A 16,433-nucleotide genomic window follows, 5' to 3' on the forward strand; every position below is an offset into this window, starting at 1 on the left:
GCTGGTGTAACTGAGTCAGGTGTGTAGGCCTCCTTGCTCGCACACACATTTTCAGTTCTGCCCACAAATTTTCTATAGGATTGAGGTCAGGGAATTGTGTTGGCCACTCCAATACCTTTGCTTCAATATATCCACATAATTTTCCTACCTCATGACGCCATCTATTTTGTGAAGTGCACCAGTCCCTCCTGCAGCAAAGCACCCCCACAACATCATGCTGCCACCACTGTGCTTCACGGTTGGGATGGTGTTCTTCGGCTTGCAAGCCTCCCCCTTTTTCCTCCAAACATAACGATGGTCATAATGGCCAAACAGTTCAATTTTTGCTTCATCAGACCAGAGGACATTTCTCCAAAAAGTATGATCTTTGTTCGCATGTGCAGTTGCAAACAGCACTCTGGCATATTTATGGCGGTTTTGGAGCAGTGGCTCCTTCCTTGCTGAGTGGCCTTTCAGGTTATGTTGATATAGGACTCGTTTTACTGTGGATATAGATACGTTTGTATCTGTTTCCTCCAGCATCTTCACAAGGTCCTTTGCTGTTGTTCTGGGATTGATTTGCACTTTTCGCTCCAAAGTACGTTCATCTCTAGGAGACAGAATGCGTTTCCTTCCTGAACGGTATGACAGCTGCGTGGTCCCATGGTGTTTATACTTGCGTACTATTATTTGTACAGATCAATGTGGTACCTTCCGGCATTTGGAAATTGCTCCCAAGGATGAACCAGACTTGTGAAGGTCTACAATTTTTTTCTGAGGTCTTGGCTGATTTCTTTTGATTTTCCTATGATGTCAAGCAAAGAGGCACTGAGTTTGAAGGTAGGCCTTGAAATGCCTCCACATTTGACTCAAATGATGTTAATTAGCCTATCAGAAGCTTCTAAAGCCATGACATTATTTTCTGGAATTTTCCAAGCTGTTTAAAGGCACAGTCAACTTAGTGTATGTAAACTTCTGACCCACTGGAATTGTGTTACAGTGAATTATAAGTGAAATAATGTGCCTGTAAACAATTGTGGTAAAAAATTACTTGTGTCATGCACAAAGTAGATGTCCTAACCGACTTGCCAAAACTATAGTTTGTTAACAAGAAATATGTGGAGTGGTTGAAAAACATGAATGACTCCAACCTATGTAAACTTCCGACTTCAACTGTACATCATCAACATTAAGGGACATGGGCAGCTGTGGGAAGGAGAGTTTATTCTCTAGGTCTTTTCCAGAACTTCCTGGGGTTAGATCCACAGAGAGAGAACTGCTCCTTAAAGTAACTAACTTTGGCCTTCCGGATAGCCTGAGTGCACTTATTTCTCATTTGTCTGAACGAGATCCAGTCAGCCTGAGTATGCATGTGCCTAGCCTTTCGGCAAATGCAATTCTTGAGGTGGAGTAACTCTGCCAGATCACGGTCAAACCAGGGGCTGAACCTGTTTTGAATTAAAAATGTCTTTATGGAGGCGTGTTCGTTAACAACACCACTGAAAATATAAAAAAAGAAGGTCCAAGCGTCTTCGATAGAGGTGATCAAGCTGATTCTATACCAATTTACAGAGGCCAGGTCATGAAGGAAGGCTTGCTCATTAAATATTTTTAGCAAGAGTCTATGACAAATGAGTACAGGTTGTTTCACTGAGCAGCCATTACGAACACAGGCTGTAAAACAGTGATCACTAAGGTCATTACAGAAAACACCAGACGGATAACTATCAGGATTATTTGTGAGGATAACATCAAGGAGAGCAGCCTTTTCTGGGTGTTTGGAGTCATACCTTGTGGGATTGGTAATAATCTGAGAAATATTTAGGGAGTCCCATTGCTTTAGGACTTGGTCAGGTGGTTTAAGCATGTCCCAGTTTAGGTCACCTAGCAGGACAAATTCAGACTTAGTGTAAGGGGCATTCATTGTTTACATGAATTGTTCTTTCAATATTGCATCAATTACAAATCCTTGTACAGAATGTAATATCCAGATATTCACCTATCATCCCTGTTTGCCACTTTATTTACGCTCTATACTGAGGTGGTGTATATTGTCCTACCTGAGTTGGCGAGAGCGATGGCCTTGAGGGTAACAAACTCCTCCTTCTCCACCTTCAGCTTCTTGTACTTGCGAACGAGCTGCAGGATGGACACGTAGAGGTCGAGCAGGCCCGTGAGCCGCGAGTGCTCCTCGTCCATGATGTAGTCCTCTGCATACACCAGCTCGTCCTCGTAGGGCAGCGAGCGGAACACGATGCTCAGGATCAGGATCTCCATCCAGGCGCTCTGCAGTAGGCTCATCTGGTCTGCCAGGGACAGTGTGGAGAAGCCTGAAGAGACAGAAGAGAATAGTTACCTGCACTACAATGCACTGGCACTCATATAATTTTGTGTTTGTATGTGTGTGTGTTTTATTGTGTTTTTGTATGTGTGTGTGTGTGCATGCATGCGTGTGTGTGTGAAAGAGTGGGTGTTTCCAGCTCCTGCTTTGCCCTTAAGATGAAATAGAAAACAGTGAAAAAGAATCGAATGGGCTCTTTATATTCACACTTTGTCAATAGATCAATGCAATTATCTCAAATAAAGGGTGACCTATTTAAAAGAACATCAACAAGTTAACAACGCCACTCTGATTATTTTAATCAAAACACTGTGAAGCCGAAGATGTACTGTCCACTTTCAAGGTCTTTTCTCATGGACAGATCTGATCAGTAACCAAAACATGAGTTGTTGGTTTCACCCCGGCTGACTACACTACATGCCACGGCACATGTTAGCAGGAGAGGTGTTTAATTTTAAATGCACTCTGGAAGGTCCTCTCTGAAATGAGTGTCACAGCACTCCAGTGGGCTTTACTGTAAGTGAAGACAGTAAATCGGTGCAAAGGTCTTCGAGACACAAAGCCGTCTGGTCAGCCCTTGTTTCCTGTCACACTGCTATTGGTGGGATTAGCACTGAGACAGATCCTCATTGGAAGGGTCGAGGACGTGACACACACTCAGTGCCGCACTGGGGGAGGTAATGAAAACATACACACAACACACACATGCACACTCGCTCGCACACACACACGCACACACACACACAAACACACACACACACACACACACACACACACACACACACACACACACACACACACACACACACACACAGCGAGGGGTCATGGGAGCCACCCTGCCCTAAAGGCCTGCTTTAAAAAAAATACGAAAATACTGATGTTTTATTGTCACATACACCGGATAGGTGCAGAAATCCTGTCCCCGTTCCTGACAGCAGCTGGATGAAATGAAATGGTCTGGATCACTGCAATTTCCTATTCTAACATAGCAGCACCCCTTGAAAAATCTAATATATATATATATTGATATAGATATTATATAAAAAGAACAAAAATTCACAAAAGTAGTGCACTGGGCCTTTAATAGCCTTGTATTAGCGAACTGATATAGCCGATATACCCACCTACTCCCCCCCAAAATATATATATACTGATATACCACCGCAAAACAAATCGCAGCACCCCCACGCGTATGCCTTCAAACACACAGGATGCTACCTCTACATATGGACAAAGAAACAATCATCCACACAGATTCTCTGAAGATGAGGTGAGGGAATTCAGACAAATTAAAAGGAGAAAGAGGACCTGGACAGAAGAGAGGAACAGATAGCCATCTCATCTCTTTTTCCCCTTACTACCCTTCAGTGGTCAATAAACTGGGCACATCCCCTCCTCCCCCACAATCCCTCCTGTCCTGGTCTAGCGGGCCCACGGCGCCCCATTCTGAAAACATTTTAGCCCTCTCCGACGTCGCCTGCTTAAAATGATTGCTTTTACAAGTTTACTGTTGCAATACTATCTTCTCCCAGGTGATTAAGAGGTGATAGATTACAGTATTGACCAGGCCGCTCACCACACCTCCTCCAGATGTTTTCTCTTAAATATAAATGATCTCATTGGGACAGAGTCACAGGGTGATGTTTATCTCCCCAGCCCTGACACTGTGGTGGACACACACACACACACATATGGGTGAGAAAGAGGGAGAGAGGGAGAGAGAGATAGAAAGAGAAGGGGGAGAAACAGATAGAATAAAGTAGAGAGCGAGAGAGAGAGAGAGAGAGAGAGAGAGAGAGAGAGAGAGAGAGAGAGAGAGAGAGAGAGGAAAGGGGCTACCTGAGAGTTCAATTTCCCTTATCGTGGTGATGACCACAGCAGGGGAGAGCTGGAGGATACATTCATTAACAGATTGCGATCGTAATGTGAGGGCCTTCACAATGTGAAGGGGAATCAATAGTCAGTAGAATGGAGGCTGATCAAACAGAGACAGAGACAGGTGCAGTGCCCAGGGCAGGGCAGGGCAGGGCAGGGCAACCCGGGTGGCCAGGGGCATGTGAACCACAGACAGGACCAGCAAAATACAGACACTTTACCAAATCTGCTAGGAGCACATATTCATATCATTGTAGGATGAAGCCACAATTCTAGGTTAGTGCAGATTCCTGTGCAACCACACCTCAAAATGCATTATAAATCCCTGTCTGCACTGGAGTAGGCGTACCTTGCCATTAGTGAGACAGAATCTGGACTGACCGCAAGGAAATTGTCACGCAAGTGTAGACAAGGTGCAGCCTGATTGCTGCGTCAGGTTGGCATTGCAATCACAGCCCAAGCTTTGTGCACACTTTTAATGCCAAGGAGGACTCAAGCGGAACAAACACCTTGCCCTCAATGTGACAGCACAGGGAAAGAACTTGTTCTAGATTTGTACGAGAGAATGCAGAATCCCTCTGTTATACCAGACACCTCTCAGCAATATGCACACACTGAACACAGCAGCCTGCAATTACGTTTGACGCTAAAAGTCCTTGAATTGAATCTGGTGTTGTGAGATGGAGAGAAGGTGTTTTCCTCCTGCTCTGTCTCTCTCTTCAGGGCCTAAATTATGGCTCCAAATGGAATCTCGTGTCGTTGCCTTGCCGTTTTCCACTCAATTTAATCGAGTAATGAAGTGACTTGCCGACTCCGCAGGTCACATGGCACTCTGGCCGCCACGCTCCAAAGGCGGCCCGGTTAAGTGCCGTCGGAGTGGGTGATTTCCTCTAATGAAATATCAATATTTACATCTTCATTTCCACACCAGTGCCTTGGTGGGATTTGACCAAACATGACACAATATTGACCAAATCTGAAAGGCCTGTCTGTGTGGTTGAAGGCCCTTTTCCACTCGGCTGCTGAGTCCACTGGGTGAGTAAGCTAGCAGAGGGCAAGAAAGGCATTTCTGAGATCTTTATTTTTTAAATTGATTTTGATTAAGGAAGCTTTCATATAGGGAATTGTGAAGTTATGAGAGAATCGTGCTTTAACATTATAACGTTTTAATTACATTTATAATGTAGTATTTCTTTTATCCACTAAACACAAGGGAACTTCAACATACAGTTGGTTTTAGTGAATCATCTATGCTGTATCACAATTTAACCACAATGTACCTTCTCCTTACATGTGGACAAGAGGTCCCCAGGATAAATGTCTCTCCCTGGGATTACAGATGGTGACAGACAGACATGTGGTGGCTGTGAACAGGGAACATGTTCTCTTCTCGCCTCTTGTCCAGACACTGAAGACCATGACTGATTTCAACAGTAGACTAATTCACTTCATGCCGCAGCTGCGTTCTTACAAGGAGCCCTGTCCTTGGCTTGGCACAGTATAAAATCACACCAGTTTGTTGCTTGTGTTTATGGAGCTCAATAAACACGGCCACTTGAAATGGTTTCAACAACATTGACAAGCTTGGCCGGTCTCTCTAGCTGATAAAGGCAAATCTAGAATAGGGTTTCACTGCCATATTTTGTATAAATCACATATGAGAGTCATAAGACAGGAATAAATCTGTTTTCTTTGACAGATCATTTCCCTCAGCTGATCTGCTCCCTCACATTTGGCCTGACTTATCTATACTGAATTTGCATACTCAAACAATATCCCTGTCAAAACAGTCCTGTTACAGTCTCATTCCTATGTCCTCTAAGCTCTCATCTGTTAATCCTATAGAGACGAACACATGTCGAAATATGTTTTGGTTTATCTTATGATTCTTAGCTTGTTATTGTGGATACAACTGTAAAGAGCCAGTTGGGGGGAGACAAAATCCCCAACCGACATATCTCCGACATATCTCCGACATATCTCTGACATATCTCCGACATATCTCTGACATATCTCTGACATATCTCCGACATATCTCTGACATATCTCTGACATATCTCCGACATATCTCTGACATATCTCCGACATATCTCTAACATATCTCCGACATATCTCTGACATATCTCCGACATATCTCCAACATATCTCTGACATATCTCTGACATATCTCCGACATATCTCTAACATATCTCTGACATATCTCTAACATATCTCTAACATATCTCTGACATATCTCTGACATATCTCTAACATATCTCTGACATATCTCTAACATATCTCTGACATATCTCTGACATATCTCCGACATATCTCTGACATATCTCTAATATATCTCTGACATATCTCCGGCAGACCAGGCAGGCCACCCCGCGCCGGCTGCCTCTGGGTCCACCACTCGTCAGATTAATCAGGGTGGCATTTCATCTGCCAGAGCAAAGGACGGCCCAAAATTAAATGCTGAAGATTTCTGTTGAGCGGGAGTTCATATTCTATTAATTTATTATTGTTTCCCTCTCCCAGAGGGCCATTAGTACGGGTCATAAAAAGAGATGTAATTACGAGGCATGGTGGCCCCCTCCAGCTGCAGCCCCCTCGTATTTCACCCTCAATCAAACTACTGAACAGTCCGACAGAGAGAGAGAGACAGAGAGAGAGAGGCATGGAGAGAGATGGGGATTGAGGGAGAGGGATAAAAGGAAAGAGATGGAGGGAGGGATGGGGAAGGAGAGAGAGAGAGAGAGGGATGGAGGGAAAGGAAGAGAGAGAAAGATAGAGAGAGGAAGAGAGAGATGGAGAGGAATAGAGAGAGAGAGAGTAATTCTCGCTGGACAGGGGCTGATCTATCATGGCTAGCTATCAGAAGGACAAGCCAGCCCTGAAGACTTTTGCCCAACAGCAATCTCACCTCAGCCCAGTCTAGTGCTCTCCAGGCTCCAGTTCAATACTAGCCCTAAAAATCACAGAGGTCCAGCTAGCTCATCAAAGCTTTTATTTCAGAAACAGTCTTTTAAAACATCCACAAATCTACTACTTTTATTTCAGAGACAGATACATTCTTATTTAAATCATCTCAAAAATATTATTACAAGAAGCTGTGCTGTTAATGATATGTCCTGATCAGCTATACATTGGTCTTAAGGTTGATAAAACTACATTTATTTGATACCAAACAGACTGGAGCAGAAGCAAAGCCGTGTGGTCATTTTGATTCTAATGTGTGTGCAAGCCTGTGTATGTGTGTATCTATGTGAGTATTTGCGTCTGTGTGTGTGGCCATGTTAGTGGCCATGTGTGTTTGTGCATGTTTGTGCGCAAGTGTGTATTGGCGTGCTTGTGTGTGTGTGTGTGTGTGTGTGTGTGTGAGTGTGTGTGTGTGTGTAAGCTGCAGCTGACGGCAATGATTCTTCCTGAATTTACATGACAGCGCCAGGGGGACCCAATCAATAGCTGCTTGGTAATAAATTGCTGTGCTTGACATAAATAATTTACCCTGAGCCTCGGCCACACGTTCAACACACAGCTCAAGTCAGCCTGCTGCAAGCCTTCACTGGATACATAGTGCCCCACACATCACACAAACTACCCTGTCATATATGATGTTACAAATACAATTCAGTACATCTTGAATTTCAGCAGTGGAAATCGGTTTTAAAAGTCACATATAGCTGGATGATAGACAATTAATTAATTCAACTCTGTTTTGCAGGTTAAAACTATGACTAAACGGTTCAGTGCTCTCACTTTTCTGAAGAGCCAGCTATCTCTACTTTTAAGATGATAACCAGACCATTATCCCGTTGTAAGTAGCTGGGAATGGGTGATTTGACCAGCGGCCTGTGAACGTTATGAGGTTGTATAACGTTAAATACAGTAATCCCCTTGTCTTAATCTGCACCCCCTGACCCCGTGACCCCGGCTCGGGAGTATTTAGCCGTCCCAAGGGTCCCACAGCCCTCGTTTGGTGTTATATATCTCTGTTTAGCCCAAAGACCAGGAGGAATCTGACTTTAATCATTCACATAATTACACATAATTTATCTCTGCTGCCAACCAGCAACACGTCTTAATGAGGGACGGACAGCTAGCTGACAATGTCTAAAGGCACATCATCAGCTCTCTGAAGGACTTCCTCACTGCAAATTACTAATACTATTTATACCCTGCTGACGTTAACAATGTATATCAAAATATAAAATGCGTTTAATGCTCGGTTTGCTGGTAACTACTCATACAAACGGGTGACATTTTGTAGCTTGGCAACAAAACAAAACCTTCTCTGTTCCTGGTAGATGTCCCTTTCCTACTTTTAAACACCCCTGCCTGCCTCCCTGCCTCTCTCCCTGCCTGCCTGCCTCTCTCCCTGCTAGCCTCCCTGCCTCTCTCCCTGCTTCTCTCCCTGCCTGCCTCTCTCTCTCCCTCCCTGCCTGTCTCTCTCTCTCTCTCCCTCCCTGCCTGCCTCCCTGCCTCTCTCCCTCCCTGCCTGCCTCCCTGCCTCTCTCCCTGCCTCTCTCCCTGCCTCACTCCCTGCTTCTCTCCCAGCCTGCCTCCCTGCCTCTCTCCCTGTCTCTCTCCCTGCCTCTCTCCCTGCCTCTCTCCCTGTCTCTCTCCCTGCCTCTCTCCCTGCCTGCCTCCCTGCCTCTCTCCCTGCCTGCCTCCCTGCCTCTCTCCCTGCCTGCCTGCCTCTCTCCCTGCCAGCCTCCCTGCCTCTCTCCCTGCTTCTCTCCCTGCCTGCCTCTCTCTCTCTCCCTCCCTGTCTGTCTCTCTCTCTCTCCCTCCCTGCCTCTCTCCCTGCCTCCCTCCCTGCCTGCCTCCCTGCCTCTCTCCCTGCCTCACTCCCTGCTTCTCTCCCAGCCTGCCTCCCTGCCTCTCTCCCTGCCTCTCTCCCTGTCTCTCTCTCTACCTCTCTCCCTGCCTCTCTCCCTGTCTCTCTCCCTGCCTCTCTCCCTGCCTGCCTCCCTGCCTCTCTCCCTGCCTGCCTCCCTGCCTCTCTCCCTGCCTGCTTCCCTGCCAGCCTCCCTGCCTCTCTCCCTGCCTCCCTCCCTGCCTCACTCCCTGCTTCTCTCCCTGCCTGCCTGCCTCCCTGCCTCTCTCCCTGCCTGCCTCCCTGCTTCTCTCCCTGCCTCCCTGCCTCTTTCCTTCCTCTCTCCTTCCTCTCTCCCTGTCTCCCTCCCTGCCTCTCTACTTCTTCTCTCCTTGCTCTCTCCCTGTCTCCTTCCCTGCCTGAACTTATCTGATACACCCCCATCTCAATCTCCCAGCCCCCTCAGCATGGTGCTCCCTCGCCTGCCTGTCTGCCTGGGTTCAGGCCTCAGCATCCACCTGATTGCTCAATCTATCTTTATCTGGTGTGTTGAAGCCTACGTCAGAGGGTAAATTGAATATACTAAGAGCTGTCTGTTGGTGTCTATATTTAATAAAGTACACTGATGAGGTGCTGATGTATTGCCCGGCAGTATTCACACTCTATTACAAGAAGATTACGCAGCTTGAGTAGGATCAGCCTGGCAACACAGTAAGTAGATTTCACAATTTAATGGCAAAGCAACACAAAAAAACCCAGAGGGGGCTGTGGGGGAGGAGGGGTGTGGGGGAGGAGGGGGATGGGAGTGTGTAGGGAGCTCACATATACCAGAGGCGTGATATCTCCTAAACATCACTGCCTTGTTCCCCGCTAACAACTAAACATAAGCTACATGACCAATGGAGTCTGTATACTGAGCTAACAGGCTGGAATTGAATCAAGTAGATTTGATTGATAATCCCCAAAGACCATTAATAAATAAGAACAAGAACCAGGCCAATTCATTAGGCTGTTTGGGTGTAACTGCAAAGCAAAAATCTACAACTGCATTTGATAAAAGACAATTGACATTCTGGGTTTTGTCTTAAACTGAACAATTTTGAAAAATATCGTTATTACATGAAATGTCTTACAAAATGTAAAATACTAGGATATGGAGTGTGTTCTACATTTCTATTGAAACATGCAAAAAGACAATGAACCCAACCAGGTTTAGGTCTGTGGACTAGACACAAACTGCAAGAGGAGACCAGCCAGCACTCAGTGAACCCACAGAATCACGCCACAGAATTCCCATCAGAAAACACTCCAACCCTGGAAACAGCAGGTGACAAACGTCTGCTTCTAACAATGAAACCCTCCTGCACAAGTGGCATGCATGGCAGGTTGCACATGGTTCACACTGTTCCTGGATTAGGGGCTGGGGGTAGTTTTGGAGGGGTTGGGGGGGGGGGGGGGGGTTCAGCAGTGCCTCCCCCCTGCGACCATCACGACTCTAAAGGAGGGAAATATGTTAAGGAGACACAGAGGTCATTCTGATCTTTTTGTCACTGATCAGAACAGCTCTGACAAAAACATGAGGTGAAAACATCTGATGTGGTTGGTCAACAAACAAAAAAATGTTGGAAAAAATATATAATTGGGCTGCCTAAGTTCCTCCTATACCACTTGGACACAGAGAAATGCAGCTTGGGGGAGAGGGGGGCAAGTCATCACTCATTGTCCCCAAACACTGGCCTTAATGACCGTGATCCAGCCACAGTCCCCGTCAGCCCACCGTCATATTTGCCACCTCCCTCCCTCTGCTGCTGCTGCTGGCTCTATCTGGAGCAGAGACGCTGGCATCCACAGCCTCATAATGATCACTAATTAATCAGTAACAGATTTAAAGTAAAGGCTGTCATTAGAGGACCGGGTCCTCAGAGCTGATAACAGCAAACTGGGCCAGGCATCTGCAACACCAACTTGCTTCCTGATAGGTCAACTCAGTCTACTGACAGTACACTGACTACAGTGTGAGGACTTATTGACTAACAATTATTAAGTCTTAACTATGCATTGTGTTAGTCAAATCCTGTGGTTGAGATCCTCAGTGTGGCTACAGTATAACTGTACAATTCTACTGTAGTATGTTAATTGAAGTGTATTTCTAGACCATACATTAGAGAGATAACACACCAAATTGATATGGGATCTTGTGAGAGAATGATACCGCTCACGGAAGCTAATAGTACCACTTTGCTGTTCCTCAATCACCCTCCAATTAGACGAGGTTAGCTCTACTCCACGGCCAATTACAGCACTTTTAAAACACTTTTTCAAATGTTAGCCGAGAAAAGGGGCAATGAAAAATCAATTGGGAGAACTAAAGTGCCAATCTTCTTGACTTGTAAATGGTTACCTTTGGACTTTGGTCATTGCCCATCTGTCAATGTCCTAATCAATGTGGCCCACTTCATAATGAACTGTTAATCTTTTTAATTCCATTGCCAAAGGCCAGAAAATCTATCAAAATGCAATCAGCAGTTTTCTCCTTCTCTTTTCCTCCCAGAGAGAATGGATGGGGAGAAAAACATGGTTCTCTGTGCCCTGTGTCTGTGCTAGACTGCCCTGTGTCTGTGCTAGACTGCCCTGGGGTGCCATTGGTGCATAGAGTATTAGTGCATGGAGTCTGGGTCAGCCAGTGAACCATCTCTGATCAGGTTCAGCCATGTACAACTCAATTATGCAGCCATTTCATGGCTGGTGTAGAGGGAATGACCTAATACAGAGCTCACCAAGGGGAGAACAGGGGAGCTTTGGAGTTACAGTTTCAGTCTCCCTTTTCATTCTAATTTGACGACATTATGGCACATTTTGGGGTAGTCAAACAAGCATAAAGGTTGTAAATTACAACATAGTACGGACACTATGTTTTATTCATGATTTAAAAACAAAATGGATTTAGACTCTTTAATTAATTGAAATGTATAAACCCCTGAATGCAATACGTTGATGTTGTTGTTGACTCCAGTAGTCAGGTAAATATAAACAATCGGTAAGAGATAAAAGTGGGTGTGAGTGCATGCATGCGTGTGTACACAGGCAGATCAGAATAATCTACTTAGGTTTAATCATCTCGCTGCAGCTTGTGCTGTACTCCAGCAGTACTATGCAAAGCCAAGCATTTCCACACATTTAGAAATGTCGGACAGTCTGCCTTCCAGTTGGGTTTTGGGCTAAACAATCATTATAGAGTCATTCAGAATGATGGGCTTGTTGTCAGACAAGGCATGGCAAATCCAATTAAGATTAGTCAACTATCCACTGTACAATGCAGGTTACGATAATTGTATTAACGCAGCACTTAAAAGCTTTGACATACAAAGCACTGTAGTTAGCGCGCCATATTTACTGTCCTGTATGTCAACACAGGGAGGCAAGGGCTCTGACAACCTTACAGTTGACAATAGAGTGTAGCCTACCTTACAGTTGACAATAGAGTGTAGCCTACCTTACAGTTGACAATAGAGTGTAGCCTACCGGTAATCAAACGGATTCAACTCATCCTCATGTACTTTTATAGTTATTCAATAATTTGAACAGAATTCCATAATATTATCTGTAATAATACAGATAGTGTATGTATGGGGTAATAATACTACACCCCTGCAGATTGCCAGAGGTGAACGGTAGTGTTTTCTCTGTATATTCTAGCCAGAGGTAGTGTACCTGGCTGGCTTGTTTGGGCCAGGTAGATGGAAGGGACTGTGTTATTGGGTCAGTGTGATCCAGTCCTGGGTAAGCTCCTTGGCTAAACTCTCCCCCTGCTGACAATGCACTGCTGACAATGGGCTGTACCGAACAGTTTGGATGAGAAAGGGCTAATCTCCTTAATAGATCTGTAGCTGACTACTACACCTCTTCTCTTCTGATAAATACTGGAACACCTGTCTCTCCAGGTACAGAACAGTTGTCACTCCTACATGTCCTGCACGCAAGGTGAGAACCAGGAGAGGCCCAGCTTAAACTACAGCAGGGCCTCTGCTGCTGCTGTCAGCTCAGACACACTTCTGGTATGCTCTGTTATACAGAGGCTACATAACAGAGGCTGCATAACAGAGGCTACACTGAGGGACACAGTCATTTAGTGTGTTACCTCTCAATATCTAGCATGCTATAATGTTCTAGAGTTATGAGGGTCAACCTCAAGATCAGCCAGAATCTGCTCTGGTTGCAAAAAGAGTCACTAAGCAATGTGTTGACTGTCAGAATCAGGAGAAAACTCTAGAAGGGAGCAGAATCTCTGCTGACATAGAATGTGGCATCCTTAATACAACAGCATCTCATAACCTAACACCTTGTCTATCACACTTCCTATGGAGTAGAGAAACATGATTATGCTTATCAATAATTAAATTGAAGTGTGTGTGTGTGTGTGTGTGTGTGTGTGTGTGTATGAGTGATCAGTCTTGTTTCAGAGGGAGGGTCCTGTGGTTATGGTATATATTGACACCCGGGCTACAGCCCCTTCCCAATCAGAGTAGGGATTTTAGCAGGAGTCTATATATTTTATTATTTTAAAACGGTCTCCATTTTGGCCCTATCTCCATGCTAGCTTCTGACATTAATTATCTGCATTTGTATGCGTATTTGTGAGACTGTGCATGCATACGTGTGTGTGTGTGTGTGTGTGTGTGTGTGTGTGTGTGTGTGTGTGTGTGTGTGTGTGTGTGTGTGTGTGTGTGTGTGTGTGTGTGTGTGTGTACCCACTGGGAGCAAAGGGAGGGACGTGGATTATAAAGGATAGAGGATCATGAGGGTACCTAAGTGTTTTACTACTCTAAATGGAACTGACCAGGACTAATCGCGATGTCAGATTGCACCGGTCAAAATGAATGGCTGGTCCTGTATCTAAACTGCTATCATGTGTTGGTTTTAAAACTACACAGTATGTTATATGTGATCATGAGGTAATGGTGTCATGCACTGAATGTACACCTGCTCTTTCCATGACCCAGTCTGACCAGGTGATCCCAGGTCAAAGCTATGATCCCTTATTGATGTCACCTGTTAAATCCTCTTCAATCAGTGTAGATGAAAGGGAGGAGACAACTGAGACATGGATTGTGTATGTGTGCCATTCAGAGTGAATGGGCTAGACAAAAGATTGAAGTGCCTTTGAACGGGGTATGGTAGTGTCAAGAACTGCAATGCTGCTGGGTTTTTCACGCTCAACAGTTTCCCGTGTGTATCAAGAATGGTCCACCACCAAAAGGACACCCAGCCAACTTGACACAACTGTAGGAAGCATTGGAGTCAACATGGGCCAGCATCCCTGTGGAATGCTTTCGACAGCTTGTAGAGTCCATGCCCCGACAAAATGCAAAAGGGCAAAAGGGGAAAAACTCAATAATAGGGAGGTGCCCTTAATGTTTTGTACACACAGTGTATATCGTTCTATGGTGTTCAGTTAGTGCAGTGGCTGTAGATGGGTGGGCGTACCTGGGATATGCTTGGCCCAGCCAATGATGACCACCAGCTCCCGGTCAGCCAGGTCACACAGCGTGGTCAGGGCCTTGATGTCACTCTCAGGCATGGTGGGGTCAGGCATGGCGTAGATCTTCTCTGGCTCAGCCACCAGAAGGTGGGACACTATCTTTGTGACTGAGGAGGAAGCAGAGGTGGTCAAAACAATAGTCAAAGGTCACATTACTGTGATGCACAAACAGGTACTGTCCTCTTAGATACACACAGTACTTTCATGGAAGAACACACATGTACAATTATGACGTATTCTACATTCAACATTATGTGAGATGGTGTTACTGGGACTGCTATCTTTAAGAACCCAGTCACTGTTTAATATCGGTCATCCGCTCTGAGACCTGTCATAACTCAGCTGTGTCCAGAACAATGCCTGTCTGGCCTATATTCTCTAGTACTTATCTCCCATGGAAATACACCTATACAGACAACAGAGAGTTTGGTCTGAATAAAATGAATGCTTTAACTGAATGTGGGCTGTGGGGAGGGGTTGGGCTGTGGGGAGGGGTTGGGCTGTGGGGAGGGGTTGGGCTGTGGGGAGGGGTTGGGCTGTGGGGAGGGGTTGGGCTGTGGGGAGGGGATGTGCTGTGGGGAGGGGTTGGGCTGTGGGGAGGGGTTGGGCTGTGGGGAGGGGATGTGCTGTGGGGAGGGGATGTGCTGTGGGGAGGGGTTGGGCTGTGGGGAGGGGATGTGCTGTGGGGAGGGGTTGGGCTGTGGGGAGGGGTTGGGCTGTGGGGAGGGGATGGGCTGTGGGGAGGGGTTGGGCAGTGGGGAGGGGTTGGGCTGTGGGGAGGGGTTGGGCTGTGGGGAGGGGTTGGGCTGTGGGGAGGGGTTGGGCTGTGGGGAGGGGTTGGGCTGTGGGGAGGGGTTGGGCTGTGGGGAGGGGATGGGCTGTGGGGAGGGGTTGGGCAGTGGGGAGGGGTTGGGCAGTGGGGAGGGGTTGGGCTGTGGGGAGGGGTTGGGCTGTGGGGAGGGGATGGGCTGTGGGGAGGGGTTGGGCTGTGGGGAGGGGTTGGGCTGTGGGGAGGGGATGTGCTGTGGGGAGGGGTTGGGCTGTGGGGAGGGGATGTGCTGTGGGGAGGGGTTGGGCTGTGGGGAGGGGTTGGGCTGTGGGGAGGGGATGTGCTGTGGGGAGGGGTTGGGCAGTGGGGAGGGGTTGGGCTGTTGGGAGGGGTTGGGCTGTGGGGAGGGGATGGGCTGTGGGGAGGGGTTGGGCTGTGGGGAGGGGTTGGGCTGTGGGGAGGGGATGGGCTGTGGGGAGGGGTTGGGCTGTGGGGAGGGGTTGGGCTGTGGGGAGGGGATGGGCTATGGGGAGGGGTTGGGCTATGTGAGGGGTTGGGCTGTGGGGAGGGGTTGGGCAGTGGGGAGTGGTTGGGCTGTGGGGAGGGGATGGGCTGTGGGGAGGGGTTGGGCTGTGGGGAGGGGATGTGCTGTGGGGAGATGTTGGGCAATGAGTTGACAAGGCTGTACTCACGGGGTTTTTTGGCAGGAGGGGGGAGGGTGAGGCCCAGGTATGCTGTGCTCTCTGCATCCATCCTCCTCTTGTACTTCTGTCTTCCCCCTCGCACACGGTCCAGACGTACACCTGCCACATGACAAGAAGCAAGGAGACCTTTAAGTAGGAAATACAATTTCACCAATCTGACAAATAAAATGAATCAATCAATTCTACAACATAGAATGTTTATAATGAAAACACAACAATTATGAAACCATTTAACGCAGGGTAAAGTAGTCCCACAATTAGTCAATTGTTATTGGTAGAGAGTAACACTATAATAACAAACAAACATTCAAGTCTAATTCCCCCTCACACGCTCAGATACCCTCTTCTCAGATTGTTTTACATGATCAGTATCAAAAGTATTCCTCTTGTTATATGAGGAAGCATGAAAACTAGAAACTTGACCA

At 46.6% G+C, this 16,433-nt stretch overlaps 1 protein-coding gene across 4 annotated transcripts in view; it reads right to left on the bottom strand.

The window, feature by feature from the left end:
* LOC110505541 (steroid hormone receptor ERR2) overlaps positions 1-16,433 on the bottom strand; it is a 65,477-nt gene that overhangs the window by 9,687 nt on the left and 39,357 nt on the right. For all 4 annotated transcript variants that reach the window (XM_036962525.2, XM_036962526.2, XM_036962523.2 and 1 more), the window contains 3 exons: positions 15,997-16,107; positions 14,481-14,642; positions 2,040-2,309 (listed from right to left, as the gene is read on the bottom strand). In XM_036962525.2, the coding sequence (XP_036818420.1) occupies positions 2,040-2,309; positions 14,481-14,642; positions 15,997-16,107 (543 nt within the window). The remainder of the gene's footprint in view (positions 1-2,039; positions 2,310-14,480; positions 14,643-15,996; positions 16,108-16,433) is intronic.

Source organism: Oncorhynchus mykiss, chromosome 25 (genome assembly GCF_057628025.1).
Source record: "Oncorhynchus mykiss isolate SJ-2025 chromosome 25, ASM5762802v1, whole genome shotgun sequence".
Classification (NCBI taxonomy): Eukaryota; Metazoa; Chordata; class Actinopteri; order Salmoniformes; family Salmonidae; genus Oncorhynchus; species Oncorhynchus mykiss.